The sequence below is a fragment of the Motacilla alba genome, chromosome 11, assembly GCF_015832195.1.
Source record: "Motacilla alba alba isolate MOTALB_02 chromosome 11, Motacilla_alba_V1.0_pri, whole genome shotgun sequence".
In the NCBI taxonomy this organism is placed as follows: domain Eukaryota; kingdom Metazoa; phylum Chordata; class Aves; order Passeriformes; family Motacillidae; genus Motacilla; species Motacilla alba.
In genome coordinates this window covers 13,698,631-13,714,713 of record NC_052026.1, presented here as the reverse complement: position 1 = coordinate 13,714,713, position 16,083 = coordinate 13,698,631, and the positions used below count along the sequence as shown (strand labels likewise).

At 55.8% G+C, this 16,083-nt stretch overlaps 3 protein-coding genes and 1 non-coding gene across 10 annotated transcripts in view; 2 read left to right on the top strand and 2 right to left on the bottom strand.

The window, feature by feature from the left end:
* Window positions 1-426: 426 nt before the first annotated feature.
* Window positions 427-5,831, top strand: LOC119705750 (SNF-related serine/threonine-protein kinase-like). Its single transcript, XM_038148524.1, has 7 exons — window positions 427-559; window positions 1,379-2,001; window positions 3,427-3,568; window positions 3,738-3,950; window positions 4,047-4,184; window positions 4,331-4,817; window positions 4,899-5,831. Exons 2-7 carry the CDS (start codon window positions 1,413-1,415, stop codon window positions 5,169-5,171), a joined length of 1,842 nt encoding a protein of 613 aa, XP_038004452.1. The 5' UTR covers window positions 427-559; window positions 1,379-1,412; the 3' UTR covers window positions 5,172-5,831.
* Window positions 5,832-6,476: 645 nt separating this feature from the next.
* Window positions 6,477-6,549, bottom strand: TRNAK-UUU. The gene has a single exon. It is a non-coding gene; the product is annotated as a tRNA-Lys (tRNA).
* Window positions 6,550-6,814: 265 nt separating this feature from the next.
* On the top strand, window positions 6,815-15,254 carry SETD6 (SET domain containing 6, protein lysine methyltransferase). The gene is made up of 9 exons (XM_038148517.1): window positions 6,815-7,844; window positions 7,954-8,052; window positions 8,138-8,282; window positions 8,796-8,937; window positions 9,245-9,439; window positions 9,585-9,708; window positions 9,954-10,134; window positions 10,340-10,482; window positions 10,985-15,254. Exons 1-9 carry the CDS (start codon window positions 7,461-7,463, stop codon window positions 11,294-11,296), a joined length of 1,725 nt encoding a protein of 574 aa, XP_038004445.1. The 5' UTR covers window positions 6,815-7,460; the 3' UTR covers window positions 11,297-15,254.
* The window catches only part of CNOT1 (CCR4-NOT transcription complex subunit 1), a 55,321-nt gene continuing 54,182 nt past the window's right edge, over window positions 14,945-16,083 (bottom strand). For all 7 annotated transcript variants that reach the window (XM_038148510.1, XM_038148511.1, XM_038148514.1 and 4 more), the window contains exon 49: window positions 14,945-16,031. In XM_038148510.1, coding sequence (XP_038004438.1) covers window positions 15,953-16,031 — 79 coding nt within the window. In that variant the 3' untranslated portion in view covers window positions 14,945-15,952. The remainder of the gene's footprint in view (window positions 16,032-16,083) is intronic.

Here is a 16,083-nt window from a genome sequence, read left to right as displayed (position 1 = left end):
CGGCCGGCCTCTCGGCGGGCCGCTTCCAGGAAAAGAAGGGCTTAAAGCGAGGGGGAAAGGGGGGCCAGGGCTGCGCTCCCGGCTCAGCGGTTCAGGCTCCAGCGAGGGAGGGAGCGGGTGATGGAGCGGGTTAGTGGCACGGCGGAGATGCCCGTGAGCGGGCATCCCGGGCAGGAGCCCCCAACGGCGGGACCCTCCGGAGACAAGCCCGGGCTGGGAGCTCTCCCTCTCCTGGAAGCATCCAGGCAGGCGGGCGGCTCATGTAGCTCATCCCCAGCCCTCGCTACCGCTAAGGCCAACCGCGTCCCCGCTACCCCGAACAGGCGGTAGCGAGCCGGGCCGCGGCAGCTGCCGGAGGCAGCGGTACCGGGGGCTGCCTCTCCGGAGGTGCGATGAGCATCGCCCCGGCCTCGGCCCCGCCGGGCCGGGCCCTTTAAGGCGCGATCCCGGAGCAGCCCTGACGTCAGCGGGGCGGGCGCGCCCGGGCACCGCAGCCCCGGCGGTCGCAGCTCCGCGCCCCAGCGAGTGCGGCTCCACCGGGGCGCACCGGGTGACAGGGGTGGGTATCGGGGTGCCCGGGGCGCTGGAGGGGGAGCGTGGGGGTGCCCATGGTGCTGAGGTCTGGAGGTGAGGGCATGGGGGTGGCACGGATGTTGGGGATTGGAGATGGGGGTACGGGAGTGACAAGGGTGCTGGAGACCTGAAGGTTGGCGCTGTGGGGGTGGCCCGGAGTGCTGGGGACTGGAGATGGAGGTGTGGGGGTGCCCAGAGGTGCTAGGTAGTGCAGGTGAGCATATTGGGGTAGCCAGGATGCCGAATACCTGGAGGTTGGTATTTTTGGGGTGCCCAGGATGCTGGGGTCTGGGAGTGTGGGGTGACAGGGGCACTGGCGATTTGGAGGTAAGAGTATGAAGTGCTCAGGACGCTGGGAACCAGGAGACAAGGGGTATGGAGCTGCTTAGGGTGATGAGGGACTGGAGGCAGGAGTATTGGGGTGCCTAGAGTGCCGCAGTTGTGGACATCTGGAGGACAGGGTATCCAGGTGTCCTGGGGCGCTGGGAAGTAGAGGGATGTATTGGGATGTCCAGGATGCTGGGAATTGAAAGGGGGGTGTTGGAGTGCCCAAGATGCTGGGGACCTGACATGGGGATTATGGGGTGCCCTAGGAGATGGAAGATGGAAGTATTGAGATTTCCAGAGTACTAGGAACTGGAGATGGGGATACAGATGGGGGTCTAGGTCCTGGGATGGGGAGTGCGGGGTAGAGCGTCAGGGGTGCCCAGGCTGCCAGAGCCTGATGTCCTGGCAGTGCTGGTGTCAGTGGTGCCGGGGGATCTGGTATTCGGGAGCACTGCTCAGCATCTCCTCCATCCCACAGCGCCTGATGCCCGTCCCCACCTGACGGCACCGCCATGGCCGGGGCGCAGGGCTGCGGCGAGGGCAAGATCGCGGGGCTCTACGACCTGGAGCGCACGCTGGGCAAGGGCCACTTTGCGGTGGTGAAGCTGGCCCGGCACGTCTTCACTGGGCAGCGCGTGGCCGTCAAGGTGATCGACAAGAGCAAGCTGGCAGGGGAGGCGGCGGGGCAGCTCCTGCAGGAGGTACGCTGCATGAAGCTGGTGCAGCACCCCAACGTGGTGCGCCTCTACGAGGTCATCGACACCCACGCCAAGCTGTACCTCATCCTGGAGCTGGGCGACGGTGGGGACATGTTTGACCACATCATGCGGCACGAGGGCGGCCTGGCCGAGCCGCGCGCCAAGCACTACTTTGCCCAGATCGTCCATGCCATCTCCTACTGCCACAAGCTCCACGTGGTGCACCGCGACCTCAAGCCCGAGAACGTGGTCTTCTTCCAGGAGCAAGGGGTGGTCAAACTCACCGACTTTGGCTTCAGCAACCGCTTCCAGCCCGGCAAGATGCTCACCACCAGCTGCGGCTCCCTGGCCTACTCGGCACCAGAGATCCTGCTTGGGGATGAGTACGATGCCCCGGCTGTTGGTAAGGGCTGAGGGGGGCCCTGAGGACCTGTCTCCCTCCTGTCCCTTGCCTGGAGCGTGGTCCTGCCAGCTGGGTACCACCTCCCAGTTGGCCCCTTACACTAGGAGCACACGGTGGCACTGCTGTCCTTGCAAGGAGCGAGCCTGTCCCTTGGGTGCTTGGCTGCCCAGCCCTGTCCTGGCACAGCAGGGTCCTCCCATCTTGGCATCCACAGAGATCCCACAGAGCGATGGTTGCCAGAGAGGGGAAAAAGCCCAAGCAGGCTGTGAGCCTGGCGTGGCAGCCGCCAGGAGAAGCAGTGTGAGGATACAGCTGCCAGCAATCTGGCGCTGGTGGTTATTTGGCTGGGCGAGGCAGGAAGGAAATCTGCTCGGGATGCTGCTGTTTGGGCGGAGGAGCTCCGAAAGTTTCCTTTGCTCCATCCCCGCCCTGAAAACCACTTCCTTCCTATGGCTCCCAGTGCTCTTCCTCCCCGGGTGCAGGGGAGGTGCAGGGGTCTGGGGAGACTGTCCGAGGGCACAGGGAGCTGGGCTGGGGGCTCCAAGAAGCTCCGCTGTGACAGAGGGGACGTGGGAGGGAAGCAGGATCCGAGCTGGCTGGCTGGCTGGAATTAGGGCAGGAGGATTTAGCAAAGCAAAACACGAGCCCTTAAAGGCAAAAGCCCAGCGTTGGCTCAGGGAAAGGCGGATCCCGAGTTGAGAACAGGGATAGCTTATGGAGGCGGTAGAAAAATAAGCTGGTGGCGCTGCAAAGGGAAATGAAGAGAGAAAACTGACGCAGATGAGAAATTTTTGAACACTTGACTTAAGCAGCTGAAGGTATTAACGGAGCGCCCCAGGGCGTGCTCAGCATCCTAAACCACACATCTGCAGGAATTTGTGTGCTGGGCAGGAGGAGCCAGTGAAGATGCTTCTGGCTCCATCCCTGTCCCCAGGACAGGGCAACAATCCTGCTCCTGCTGGTCCCTGTGCAGCTGGAGAGCCTAGATCAGTGCTATGCCCCTCTCTGATTGCTGTAGTGTCTCCTAAAGCACAGCCCAGTGCCAGGATGGTTGTGGTGGGGTTTGGGAATCAGGAAGCTGAGGAATGACATGGAATAGTGCCATGGGTGGGTGTGTGGCCGGGGGGAGCGGAGAGGGGAGCAGAGCTCAGGGCTGGCCTTCCTGTCTCTGCCTGGACAAAGTGATAACACCTCAACTGCTTTGGTGAAGTCCCTTGAGACCTGTTTGGATGTGGGGATGGAAGGTCCTTCCCTGCTTTGGTGGGAGTATGGTCCCCCTGTCCATGGGGCAAGACTTGGGGGCTGTTACTTCCAAGGAACATCCCAGTGAGCACTGGTGGGGCAGCCCCTTCCAGGGTCCCTTGGGTGGGGAATCTCCTGGACCATGGTGAGTGCAAGCTGAACTGCTGCTGCTGCTTCTTGCAGACATCTGGAGCCTGGGAGTCATCCTCTACATGCTGGTGTGCGGCCACCCCCCCTTCCAGGAGGCCAACGACAGCGAGACCCTCACCATGATCATGGACTGCCGCTACACCATCCCCCCGCACGTCTCGGCAGAGTGCGCTGAGTGAGCACCGCCCCCCTCACTGTCCCCCCCTGACCCCAACTGCTGGCCCCAGGGTGGGTGCCCCAGCCCTGGCAGATGCCTGGGAGCTGAGGCGGGAAGAGCGGGTGAAGCTGCTTACTTTGGGATTCACATAGTGCTGCAGGGTTGCAGCGTCACTCCTTTCCCCCAGTCTCATGTCCAGGATGCTGCAGCGGGACCCGAAGCAGCGAGCGTCCCTGGAGCAGATTGAGGGCCACACGTGGCTGCAGGGGGTGGACCCGTCCCCTGCCAGCCGCTCCCTGCTGCCCCTCACCTCTCACAAGCGCGTGTCTGAGGAGGAGCACGAGATCATCCTCCAGGCCATGATGTGCGGGAACATTGCGGATCGGGACACCATCCAGGAGTGAGTGATGGGATGCGGGGCTGGGGGCTCCAGGGAAGGGCTCTGGGGGTCTCTCCAGGCATGTGTGTGCTGCTGCAACCCCCTGGTCCCTCGCAGGGCGCTGGAAGCTGACCGCTACAACCACATCACGGCCACGTACTTCCTGCTGGCAGAGAGGATGCTGCGGGAGAAGCAGGAGAAGCAGGGCCACCGCCTCAGTCTCGTTTACAACCTGGCCAAGGAGGTACAGAGCAGGTGAGCCCCCTGCTGCCCCGCCCCGTGTCACCCTCCCCACCATCCTGAGTCTCCAGTGCAGGGTCTTGGCTGGTCCCCTGTCCTTTTCCTTGTCACAGCCCTGGTGATGCCCAGCCGGGTACTAACGCCTGTCTCCCCTTGCTCAGGCCCAACTTGTCAGAGACATTTGGCTCTGTGGGCAGCGCCGGCAGCCTCCTGCCCTTCACGGAGATAGGTGGCCTCGCCGGGGCATCCCGGCTGCCCCCTGGGGGGGACATTGGCGGCCGGCAGCCCACTGGGACCCTGCTGAAGGTCCCTGCCGTTGACACCACCATCACCAAGAGCACCCCGGCCCTGCAGCAGATCTGTGAGGAGGAAGAGGAGGACGAGGAGGAGGAGGAGAGGCCCAGCGCAATGGAGAGGAAGAGCAGCTCTCTGAACCAGGAGCAGATGCGAGCCTTCCTGCGCGCCCACCGCCCGCCCGGCCGCGGGGAGGTCTGGGGGCCGGGGGTTGAGCTGGGGGGCCGGGGAGGGCGCTCGGGGACGGCCTGGGCTGGGAAGGGAGTGAGTGGGGGCCGGGGTCCCCCCATGCTGCGGGGAAATGGAGGTGAGCCCCTAAGGAGGGAGGAGGACACAGAGCCTGGGGGCTCCTCAGCAGCGTTCTGCAAGGAAAGGGGAGCCGTTCTGTCACCCCAGAGCATCTCCGCTGAAGCTCCCCAGGTACTGGGGGCAGAGACAACTCCTGCCACCCTCCCAAGTCCTGCAGACACGTCCCCGGGGCAGGGGGAACAGATCGGCCCGGCCCAGCAGTCGGTGGAGAGCTCAGGCCCTGAAGGGGGCGCAGAGAGTGTGATCAAGCTGGACCCGGGCAAGGGCAAGGGGGGCAGCCTGCGGGACAGGCTCCTGCAGTTCCCGTTCTGCGAAAAAGCCCTGGCCTTCAAACTCCGGCCGGGCTCCAAGGAGAGCCTCTTATCACTGGGGCAGTTCAACTGCTGCCATGTCATTTAAGGCCCCGGGACTGGCCCTGCTGTGGGGACTGGGAGGGCGCCCACTCCCCTGTCTTTGGTCTCTGGTGGCTGTGGGGCTGGCGGGTGGCACAGTGCCCTGCTTTGTCACCCGCGGTGGCCACCCTGCCAGCACCCCCCCGGAGCCCTCTGTGACTGACCATCCCCCGGACAGGCCTGCCCAGGGTGAAGCAGACTGGGGTCCATCCCAGCACCGGCCAGTGTGTCCCCAGACCTCTGGGACAGCTCCATGACCCTGCCGGAATGGGATGGACCACGACACTTTTTTAACTACTACAAATAATTTTTTAAAATAGTCTATTTTAATGTAATTAAATATAGATTGCTATATTGCCCCCAGACCCCTCAGTGCCCCAGCCCCACAGTGTGCATGGCCCGGGGCTGGGCTGTCCTGCCTGCAGCCCCCCCACCAGCCCTGGCTGGGGCCAGGCACAGCCTGGCCCGTGACCCCAGGCTGTCCCCTGGGCCCTCCCTGCAAATAAGCTTCCTATTTATTATCTCTTTGTTTTCTTGCTGGCAAGAAATGAATGACGACGGAGGCATGGGCCGGAGCTCGGCCTGAGCCGTGGCACATGCGCCTGGAAGGATCGGAGCCGCTGGGAAGCAAAGTTTGTCAGGACAATAAAATAAGCTCATGGGTTGATGTGGGTGCAGTGTCGTTGCAAAAACATCACTGTCCCCCCAGTCAGGGGACCAAGGATGGCCTCCCTGGCACCAGGGGTGGCTTTAAGGGAGCAGCTGCCTGAGCTGGGGTGGGCAGGGGCCCAGATTGGAGCTCAGGGCAGCCCCAGATGGGAGTAAGGACAGGGATGATGAACACCCAAAGGTGAGAGAAGGTCTGGGCATGGTGGAGGGTGCTGTACGGCCCCTTGAGGGTCAACCACGCTCAGCCCCAGGGTGCCCCCAATGGGTTTCCCCTCTCTCAGCCTGGGGCCATGCCTGAGCCCCAGTTTCAAGCCCAGCCCGGGCTTCCTTCCCTCCAGCTCTGCTGTTCCTCTTCTCTCCATCCTGCTTCTCCCTCCTTTCTCATGTACCCATGATAGCTCCCTTGTCTGTCCTCATCATCCAACATGAGATCTCCCTGAGCTCTGGGTGGTTGAACAGAGCAAGGCTGTGTGGGTCTCAGGTGGGATGGAGCCAGCTCTGAACAGCTTGGGGAGTTGGTGATAGGAAAAGAAGGAAGGGGGATGCCGCCCTTGGGACCCTGGATCCCCCAGAGGGGCCCAGCAGCAGGAGGGGCTATTCCTGCACCAGGGCTCCCTTTCATGATATTAAAGGATAAAGCCACCGCCTGAACAGGGGCTTGAACCCTGGACCCTCAGATTAAAAGTCTGATGCTCTCCCAACTGAGCTATCCAGGCTCACATTTGGTCTCCGGGGTGCGGGTCTGTCACAGCTGGGGGGGACCCGCTTTGCTCGGCATTGCAGGGACAACGGGGGGACCCACTTCGGTATTTCCCACTCGCACACCATCCCAACGAGGCTGCCAGCGCAGGCCAGACCGAACCCCCGGGTTCTGGGAACGGCACTGGGCGCCGGGCAGGCGCAGGGACGCGCCCCGGGAAGATGCGGCTGCCGCGGGGACGCGCAGGCAGGAGAGGAGCAGGATGCTGCTGCTGCTGCTGCTGGAAACCTCCGCGCTCCCAGAGGGAGGCAGGAGGGCCCCGCCGGGGGCAGGAGCAGCAGCGGGGCTGTGGCCGATCAGGGCTCCGAGCTCTGCTCGGGGGCTGCAGCAGCCTCGGCTCCAATCCGAGTCCCAGCGGCGCCCCAGGAGCCGCGTTAAAGCAGGAGGGGGGGAGCTGCGGGACTTGGGTCACCGAGACACAGAGCCCGTGCTGGGCACCTACAGCTGCCACCACACATATTCTCCTGCCCTTCCTCCCCGTTCTTCAGGACCCTTTTGCTCCATGGGGAACCCACCCTGCCGGTCCAGCCTTGCCCAGCTCGGAAGGGACTGGAGAAGATGAAAGCCGAGCCCAGTTGCACATGGGGTGGGGGAGCGCCAGGGACAGGGACAGCCCGCAGAGAGCCCCGCGGGGCCTCTTCAAACACCTCGTGTGCGCTAATTGGCTTCATTCGAGCAGCCAGCGATGGCATCAGCCGCCTTCTGCTGGGCTGGGGACAGCACTAATGAGCCGGGGAACGGCGGCCTCGGGACGGCCCTAGAGGGGGAGATCAGAGCCCGTACGTGCGGTGGGAGTGTGTGTGGTGTCGACTGAACAAGAGCACAAGCTTAATTACCCTGATTAATTAGAGCCCGCCGCTTTTACCCATGTCTGGAGCTGTGACCGCACCGGTGCGCGGCTCCTCGACAGCCACGGAGGTACCGCAGTCCCCCGAGGTGCCCCCCGGGCTGGACACACCCGCAAAAAGACAAGTGGTGGTCCCTGGATCCCACCGAGAGGCTCATTCGGAGCTCAGACCCTCCGGGGAGGTGCTCGGAGGCTGGACCCCACAGAGACGGACTGCGAGTCCCCCCGGGCAGGAGAGCGCGTTTCCGCCGCTGCTCCCCGGCCCTTTCTGTCCCTTTTTGGCCACCGTTAGCCCGGCCCACGGGGGCGGAGCCCCAGCCTACCCCGGAAGGGCCCGAGCGGGACCACGTGGTGCGGGACCACGTGTCGGCAGCGTCATGGCGTCGGCGCCCAAGAGGTTCAAGGTGCGGGGGAAGCCGGGGGCGCCCGGGGAGCTGGGGACACACCGGCGCTGAAGGGATCCGCCATCGGCCTCATGGCTCCTTCCCCTGTACCCCATGCTTCCATCCACAGGCGGCGGTCGAGAGCGGCGCCCAGGGGAAGAGTAGCGCCGACCCCCTCTCCGGGTTCCTGGCGTGGTGCGGGCGGGCTGGGGTGGAGCTGAACCCCAAGGTGAGGCACCGCGGGCCGGCCCGGGCATGCCCTAGGTCCGCCCCGATCTCTTCGCTCCGCCCCTCACGGCTGCCTCCGGCCCCAGGTCCGCCTGAGCAGGGAGGGCGCGGTGGCGGGGTACGGGATGCTGGCCGCCGAGGAGCTGGAGGCGGGAGAGGTGCTGTTCACCATCCCTCGCACGGCGCTGCTGTCCCAGCACACCACCTCCATCCACGCACTCCTGCAGGAAGGTGAGTGCAAGCTTCTTGTGTCACTCAAGTCTGCTGTACCTTTGAAACGAGTGTATGGGTCTGTGGTAAAGCCTCGGGACCGTTTCTGACTTGTGTAGGATGCTGTAGGGCCGATTGATACCAGCTAGGAAAGGGGAGGGCTGGGCACCCCCTCACTTCCCTGAGAGCTGTGCTGGACAGGGAGAAAAGTCCATCAGTGTAACATCACCAACTTCTAACTGACAGGCACCTGTACTATGCTGCTTTGCTTGGAGCACTGGTAAGAAAAGGAACAGTTCCTTGGTTCCTGAAGGCCTCAGGCTCAGGAGGGCAAGGCCGTGAGGTCTGGGAGAGCTCATCTGTAACTCCAGAGAAGCCCTTTCTGGTCCTGGTTCAGCTCAGGACAAACCCAAGACAAACCAGAATAAAAGCTCTGTCTCCAGGCTGAAGATAGGCACAGAGGCTTGTCATATAAGGTTTTGGTTCTGAAACACAGAACAATTAAGGTTTTCTCGATCCTGTTTGGTTCTGTAGCCCAGGAGTCGCTGCAGAGCCAGTCTGGTTGGGTCCCTCTCCTGCTGGCCTTGCTCCACGAGTACACAGCCAGCAGCTCCCACTGGCAGCCGTATTTCTCCCTCTGGCAGGACTTCCGGAGCCTGGACCACCCCATGTTCTGGTAAGGTGAAAGCAAGGGGGCCTGGGGAGGCTCATCTTACAGCTGAAGGCAGGCACAGGCCAGGGGCTGCTGAGCATGGTCCTGGGAAGGGATATGGTCCTGCTGGGTGACCCCAACCCAAATTGGTGTTCAAGCCCTTTGCTGGCACTGGCAGGAGCCTGCGGGGCCCTCCTGGAGTTATGTTACAGGCAGAGCTAGACAGCAAGGACCTGGGGAGCACGAGGAAGCTGAGATTTTTAAGGAGGAAGGAGTTTATAGACCCTTGGCCCTAGCACAGATGGAGAAGAACCTGCTTTTCTTGCAACAGGCCTCAAGAAGAGCGAACAAGGCTCCTGCAGGGCACAGGCATCCCAGAAGCTGTGGACAAGGATCTAGCTAACATCCAGCTGGAGTACAACTCCATCATCCTGCCTTTCATGGAGACCCACCCCGACATCTTTGACCCCAAACTGCACACTCTGGAGTTGTACAAGGAGCTGGTGGCATTTGTCATGGCTTACAGGTGAGAAGTAAGGGCTTTGCTCCAGGAAGGAGCACCGACAAGGAAGTAGGAGTGCAGACTGTGTTAGAGGTTGCAGATGCACAAGAATCTGAGTGTAAAGTGAAGCCTGTCCTGTGCAGCCATGTGTACCACTGGCTTGTCTTAGCTTTCAGGAACCTTTGGAGGAGGAAGAAGAGGATGAGAAGGGGCCAAATCCTCCCATGATGGTGCCTGTAGCAGATATTTTGAATCATGTGGCCAATCACAATGCCAACCTGGAATACTCTCCTGTGAGTGCAGAACTGCTGTGCCAGGCATTGTCACAGCTTGGTTCTGTTTTAGTAAAGCTTTTGGGGATGGGGATACAGCAAGGTGGGGTCTCAGCCCAGGGCAGCAAGTCTGGCCTGGATCTCATTAAAACAAAGCCCTGCTGCATGTTTGTTCAGGAGGAGCTCAGGGACATCTGAGCTCTCTGAAAGCCCCTGTGGAGCAGGATCAGCACAGCTCAGGTGGTCTCCCCTCTCCCTGCTCACAGCAATGTCTGAGGATGGTAACAACACAGCCCGTGAAGAAAGGACAGGAGATCTTCAACACGTACGGGCAGATGGCCAACTGGCAGCTGCTGCACATGTACGGCTTCGCAGAGCCCTACCCCGGCAACAGCCACGACACAGCCGACATCCAGATGGTGACACTGCGCAGGGCGGCGCTGCAGCGTGAGTGGCACCCCAGCCCCTCTGGGAGAGGATGGGGCAGGGAGCTCTGTTCAGCAGGGATGACAAGAAAAGTAAGCCTGTTCCACAGCGTGTCAGGGGGTGGGGCCATGCCTTGGGTTTCTGCCTCCTTTTTCCCTTTCTCCATTCTCCCTCCCCCTCCACTGCCATCCCGGTTGTGTTCACAGCTCTGCTGTCTTCGAAACAGGCGCCAAAAGTGAAGCGCAGCGGCAGCTGGTCTCAGAGCAGTGGGACTTCTTGTGCCAGCTGGAGATGGTGGGGGAGGAAGGTGCCTTTGTGCTTGGCTGGGATGAAGTGCTGACAGAGGAAGAGCTGTCCATGACTCTCAAGGTAAGAATGGCCAGAAGAGTTGCAAGAGGGAGCACAGAGTGCAGCTGGGCAAATCAGCAGTGCAGAATGGCTCAGTGAAGGGGACAAGCACCTGAAGGCAGTTTGGCACTAAAACTCCCATGTGAACAGTGGCAGGGGGTGTGGCTGCCCAGCTCCCAGGTGCTGTTAAGTCATCTTCCTCTCCTGAAGCAGCCATCTAGTGTGAACTCACATATCTGTCTTGAATGGCTCCATGACCACTGCTGTTGTAGAAAGCTGTCACAACGTTGTAGGTGACAGCTGAGATGCTTTTGAAGACTTGCCAATACCCAGATCTACTGTTTTAATGTTCTTCTAACCCACAATTACTTGCACTTAGGTATCTAAGCCTGTTTTAGTCTCTTAATCTTTAGTGCAGCTGAGGAATAACTCAGCTGCTCCACGTGGCTCTTCTGTTCTACAGAGGAGAAAGCCTGATGCACTCACACTGCCAATGACTTATCCCTTTGCCTGGTCACTGCAGGTGCTCTGCATGTCAGAAGAAGAATTCAAGGAGTATAAGGAGCAAGATGGCTGGGAAGACGACAGTGATGAAGAGGAAAACTCTACCCTTTCAAATGAGGCACTCTCCAGGCTTAAAACCCCTTGCAAGAAGCTCCTTTATGACAGTGTGCTGCTGACCCTGGAGTCCTACGGGGCAGACCTGAAAGCAGAGCAGGACTTGCTAAACAACAAGGAGGCTTACAAGAAACTGAGTCGAAGGGAGCAGCAAGCGCTGCACGTGCGCTATGGACAGAAGAGGATCTTGCATCAGCTGCTAGAGCTGGTACAATAGAAACCCCAGTGCCCCTGGCTGGGGCTGATCCTGAGGGAAAGGTCAGCCTCTGGCCATCTCTTCTCCAGCAGAGAGCACAGATGGCAAGACTGACTGCAGGTCCACTTGTCCTTCATACAGCACATGGATTTTTAGCTACCTCTACATAAAGAAGTATCTTCACAGCACAAAGGTGGTTTTGAGTGGCCTTATTGTACCATGAGAGCTCTGGAGCACAAATACCACCTTTTTCCAAAGGTTAAGAAACCCTAGCCATCCTAATGTCTGTTTTAGGAAGGCAGACATACACTGCCAGAACAGCAGAGGTTTCCCTCATTCAGCATCAGAAGTTTATGGCAAGACCTGCTCCGTGTCCAGATTAAGAGGGCAGAAATCCAGCTGGTAGCTCTTACCTTAGAGCAGTTCAGAGTAAACATCTGGCAGGTGGACCTGCTGACAACACTAAACTCTTCACCTGTACATATTTTATGTTGAACATGTTCAAGAGTACAAGCCCATCTAGCTGGTCTTCATGTAGGCTCAGTATAACAAATATTTCCTTTTATTTTCACAAAAGGTATTTCTGTGTGGGCTTGAGACTACTCTGGAGGAGCACTGTCACAGTTCCACAGCTGCTGCAGGCTGAGCATTTGATATACACCCTCTGCTTGATGCAGTTCTACCCTGAACTCACTTTGGTTTTGCATGACAAAACACTGATGGTTGACAGGCCAAGCTCTATTTAATACAAATGAGTTTTGTTTCCCAGCCCATGCTCTCTACTTCAACAGCGTGTGAAGCCCCATCTGAGAGCAAGGGGATTGCTGCTGCAGTTTTAAGTATTGCAGACAAGCAAAACACACACTGCACTCATGACAAAGCTCAGCTACAGCCCTGCCTGCAGTGCTTGGGGACAGGGTGGTGTAACAGTACTGAGGGGAGTTTGTTCTGGTTTCCCAGATAGGACAATAGTGAATTGGAGCAGGATCTCACACAGCTGCCACTATCCTTCATAGAGACATTGTTAAAACTGGTATTTTGGTATCCTGTGTCTCCAAAGTAATCATATTGGAAAATATACCTGTCAGAGGAGTATTACATTTTGTATCTTGGTTAAAGTTTGGGGGTTTGGGTTAAAACTTGTATTTTAGATATGCACAAACTTGGTGATGACCAAAGCATATAAAAGGTTTGAACTATAACAAGACTTAGTTATACCTGCTGTTTGTAATTGTTTGCCTGCATGGGCATTGGAAGTTCCACCTCATTGGAGAAGGGCATTTTGAGAACTTCACTTTTAAAAATGTATTTTTGGACCATGGGGAAAGTTTGGAGAGGATTCACTTACTAAGAAGAAATTGATTATGTGGTGGCCTTTTAATCTATTAGAGAATTGGGAAAAAGGCCTCAGAATGGATCCTGCAATTAATGTTACTTTGTTTCCAGGAAGGAAAATGGGGCAAAGTGTCAGATGTTGATCTGTTCTTTGCATTGCAGAATAATGATAAGGCTTGGAAGGAATGTGGGTTGATGACAGCAGACTCTCATGTTTTAGCACTAGAGAAATAAAAAGGAAGTGTAATGAAGAGAATGAGGTGAAGAAGAGAAAGGAAAGAAAAGGGGACAAGAGATCAGAGAAGGGATGGTAAATGTGGCTGATAGCTGTGATAGTTGGAAGGGCAGGAGGTAATGTAAGGAAATCAGATTTCAACTGCTAAATTCCCATCTAGTAGGAGAAATTCAAAGTAGTTACTGTAAGCAGAACAGGCACTGGAAACAAATGCCCACAGAACCCAGGGCAGAACTCAGGGCACAGATTATCCTCAAAGATGGGAGGCTCCACAAGTAGGAAGACTGCTTACTCTCATTTGGGATTTAGACTGAGAGGTCCACAGAATCCCCAACAGAACTCCATGTCACAGTAAATTTGGGGATTGAAAAGGTAGAATATCTAATAGAGGAGCAACTAAGATGTAAATAAGCCTTCAGTAAACAAAGGACATCTATAGCTGGAGCCATAGGAAAAAAGGAAATAAAGCCATTCTTCCAGCCACTCAAATTTGGAATTGGAAAGAGTTTTATAAAATTTCTGTACATATCCAAATGCCCAATGCCATTATTAGGAAGAGAAATAAGTAAATTAAATGCAAAAAGAACCTTTGAAAAAGGACAGATCCAAGTACATAAACCAGAAGAAAAAGCCCTGGGGGCATAAGTTTTTATGTTACAGGATCAAAAAGACCCAGAGAGGAAGAAATACCCATAAAAACAGAAGATGGGGTGACTCCTCTCATGTAGGTGACTGGTAATCCTGCAAGATCACAAGAAGCAAAGCTGGTAACAACCCAATTAAAACCAGGCACGAAATGGGTAAGATGAAAACAACACCCTGTTAAACTGGAAGCTAGAAAAGGGCTAGAGCCAAACACTGAAAGATTTATTAGCTTTGGGTTGCTTCAGGAATGGCAGTCAGTTTAATACCCCAATTCTACCCATTAAGAAACCACACTCAGATGAGTATCAGCTAGTCCAAGATTTAAGAGCCATAAAGCTTGCACACAAGATGTGCATCAACCACATAAAAGACACTGGTCAGTGGTTTACATCATTAGACTTAAAAGATATTCCCTTAAAAAAGATATCCTTTTGTATCCCACTGGATGCCAGAATTCAGGAGCTGTTTGCATTTGAAGGGGAGAATCCTCAAACAGGGGGCTGCCAATTATGCTGTACTGTTTTATCACAGGGATTTAAGAACAGACATACCATTTCTGGAAAACAATGTAGAACTGTGTGTCCTTGGGACTGGAATGGGAGGCATAGTAAAAAGTATACTGAAGAAGAAATGAGAACTGTATCCACAGTTCCAACTTCAAAAGGCTGTTTCAGTACAGCTACTGACCTGGCAAAGAAATGCCATGGAATTGTAGGACCTAGCCACAGCCTACTCCTTGACACAGAGGTGACTAATGCCGGGAACAGAAAGAGAGAGAATTCCCTCTGAGCTGCCAGCCACTGGCACAGCTGGCTCAGTGATCCCTCAGAGCTGTTTCTTCCTCTATACAGCAAATGCAAAGCCAGGTATGAAACCCCTTAAACCTGAGTAGAAAATCCTGACCTCTCTGCTCACACCACAGCAGTCAACTAAAGCAGCTGGCTTTAACAAGCTGATGTTATGTAAAAAGAAAGAAGTGAAGCTCTATTTCCTAGCATCTGCTAGGTTAAAGGACCTTGCAGTATTAACAACACTGAAGCTGCCTCCCCTTCCAACAGCTAACCACAACCTTGGGCAGATTCCTGCTGCAAGGAGATCACAGCAGGGTGGAAGGCACTAGAAATTAAACTGACGGGCTGTCTACACTCCATTATACCTCCAGTGCAGTCTCCTGTCTGAGACAAATTCCTGTCAGTGCAAACTCCTGTCTGAGCTTGCAACCAAGCCACTTCTATTTTCACACAACTGCCCCTTCTGATGCACTTCAAAGCAAGACCCTGTCCAGTCATTACATCTGCACACTGACCTCATGCTAGAGAACAAACCCAGCTGCTTCCAACAGGCAGTGCCCAAAACACATTGGAAAACTGCAGGTTTTGGATGGGTAGAACAGGCTTTGGAAGACACCAACTGGCCAGGACAGAACTGGAGAGAATAAGCACAGTGGCACGTGCTGCATGTCATGACTTTAATGTGTAACTACAGTATGCATACATACAAGAGTGGGAGAACTAAAGCCCAAGAACTAGAAAGGCTACAAAATACAACACATGGACCAATACTTTACAAAACATTGAAAATCCTTACAAAATGGGCTGTATTGGTCCTTTGGGTTTTTTGTTTTGTTAAATTTTTTCTTTTTTTTTCATTTTTTTTAGGTTTTTTTTACAAACTTATACTGTGTGGTCACAGGGGAGGGTGGGAAAAGGTCTAGATTTAACCCCTCATCTTCCAAAATTTACAACTGTCCAAAAAAAAAAAAAAGAAAAAAAGCTATAGGCCTGGTCTCTGGTTTATTTACCGAAAACAGCTGACCCTCACCCAAAGGGCCTGTTTCTTCTCCAACAAAAAGGAGGCATTCTCTGACTGCCACTCCACTTGCTGTCTATCAGCATTTGATGAGGATGAGGGGAAAGCAACACTGAACCTTAACCCCTCCCTCACCCCTCCTGTACTCCACAGAATTCCCATATTCCAAACACATCCACTTTTTTTTTTTTAAACAACTTAGTGATTTAAAGGTCCCCCATTCACATAAAGAAAAATAAGTTACTGGCTTTTCAATATTCTTTGGGAGTCTGGGAATGTCAGGACAAGGAGGTCTGCCCCAGACAAGTGCTTGGCATCAGCAGCTGCCCCTTTATTACAAGATGGACAGGCACCAGTTACCCACCTGCCTTTTACACAATTTGCACAAACCCAAAAGTCCAGACAAATGTTTCTGTTCCTTGTATTTACACTAGGTTCAAATGATATTCACAGCATCTTCTGAAGTTTGGCCGAAAGTCAAAAAATTTGTTTCAAACTTTGGAACATGCCCACATAAGACTTTCACCCAGGGTCTGTTGTGTCTACCCAATCAAGGGGGCTGGGAAGGTCAGGAGGAGCCTTACGGAGTCTTCAGTCAGTTGATGGGACGGGACCTCCAGGCTGGCACTCTTACAACGCAGGATGCAGCTCATCTAACTGGCACCAGTCCCTTCCATAACTTGCTGGGCCTGCTTCTGCCCCATGCAGCACTGTGCAACCGACTGGAACAACCTGCACACAGAAGCAAAGCAATGGTAGGTGCATTTATGGCAGCAAACGGATG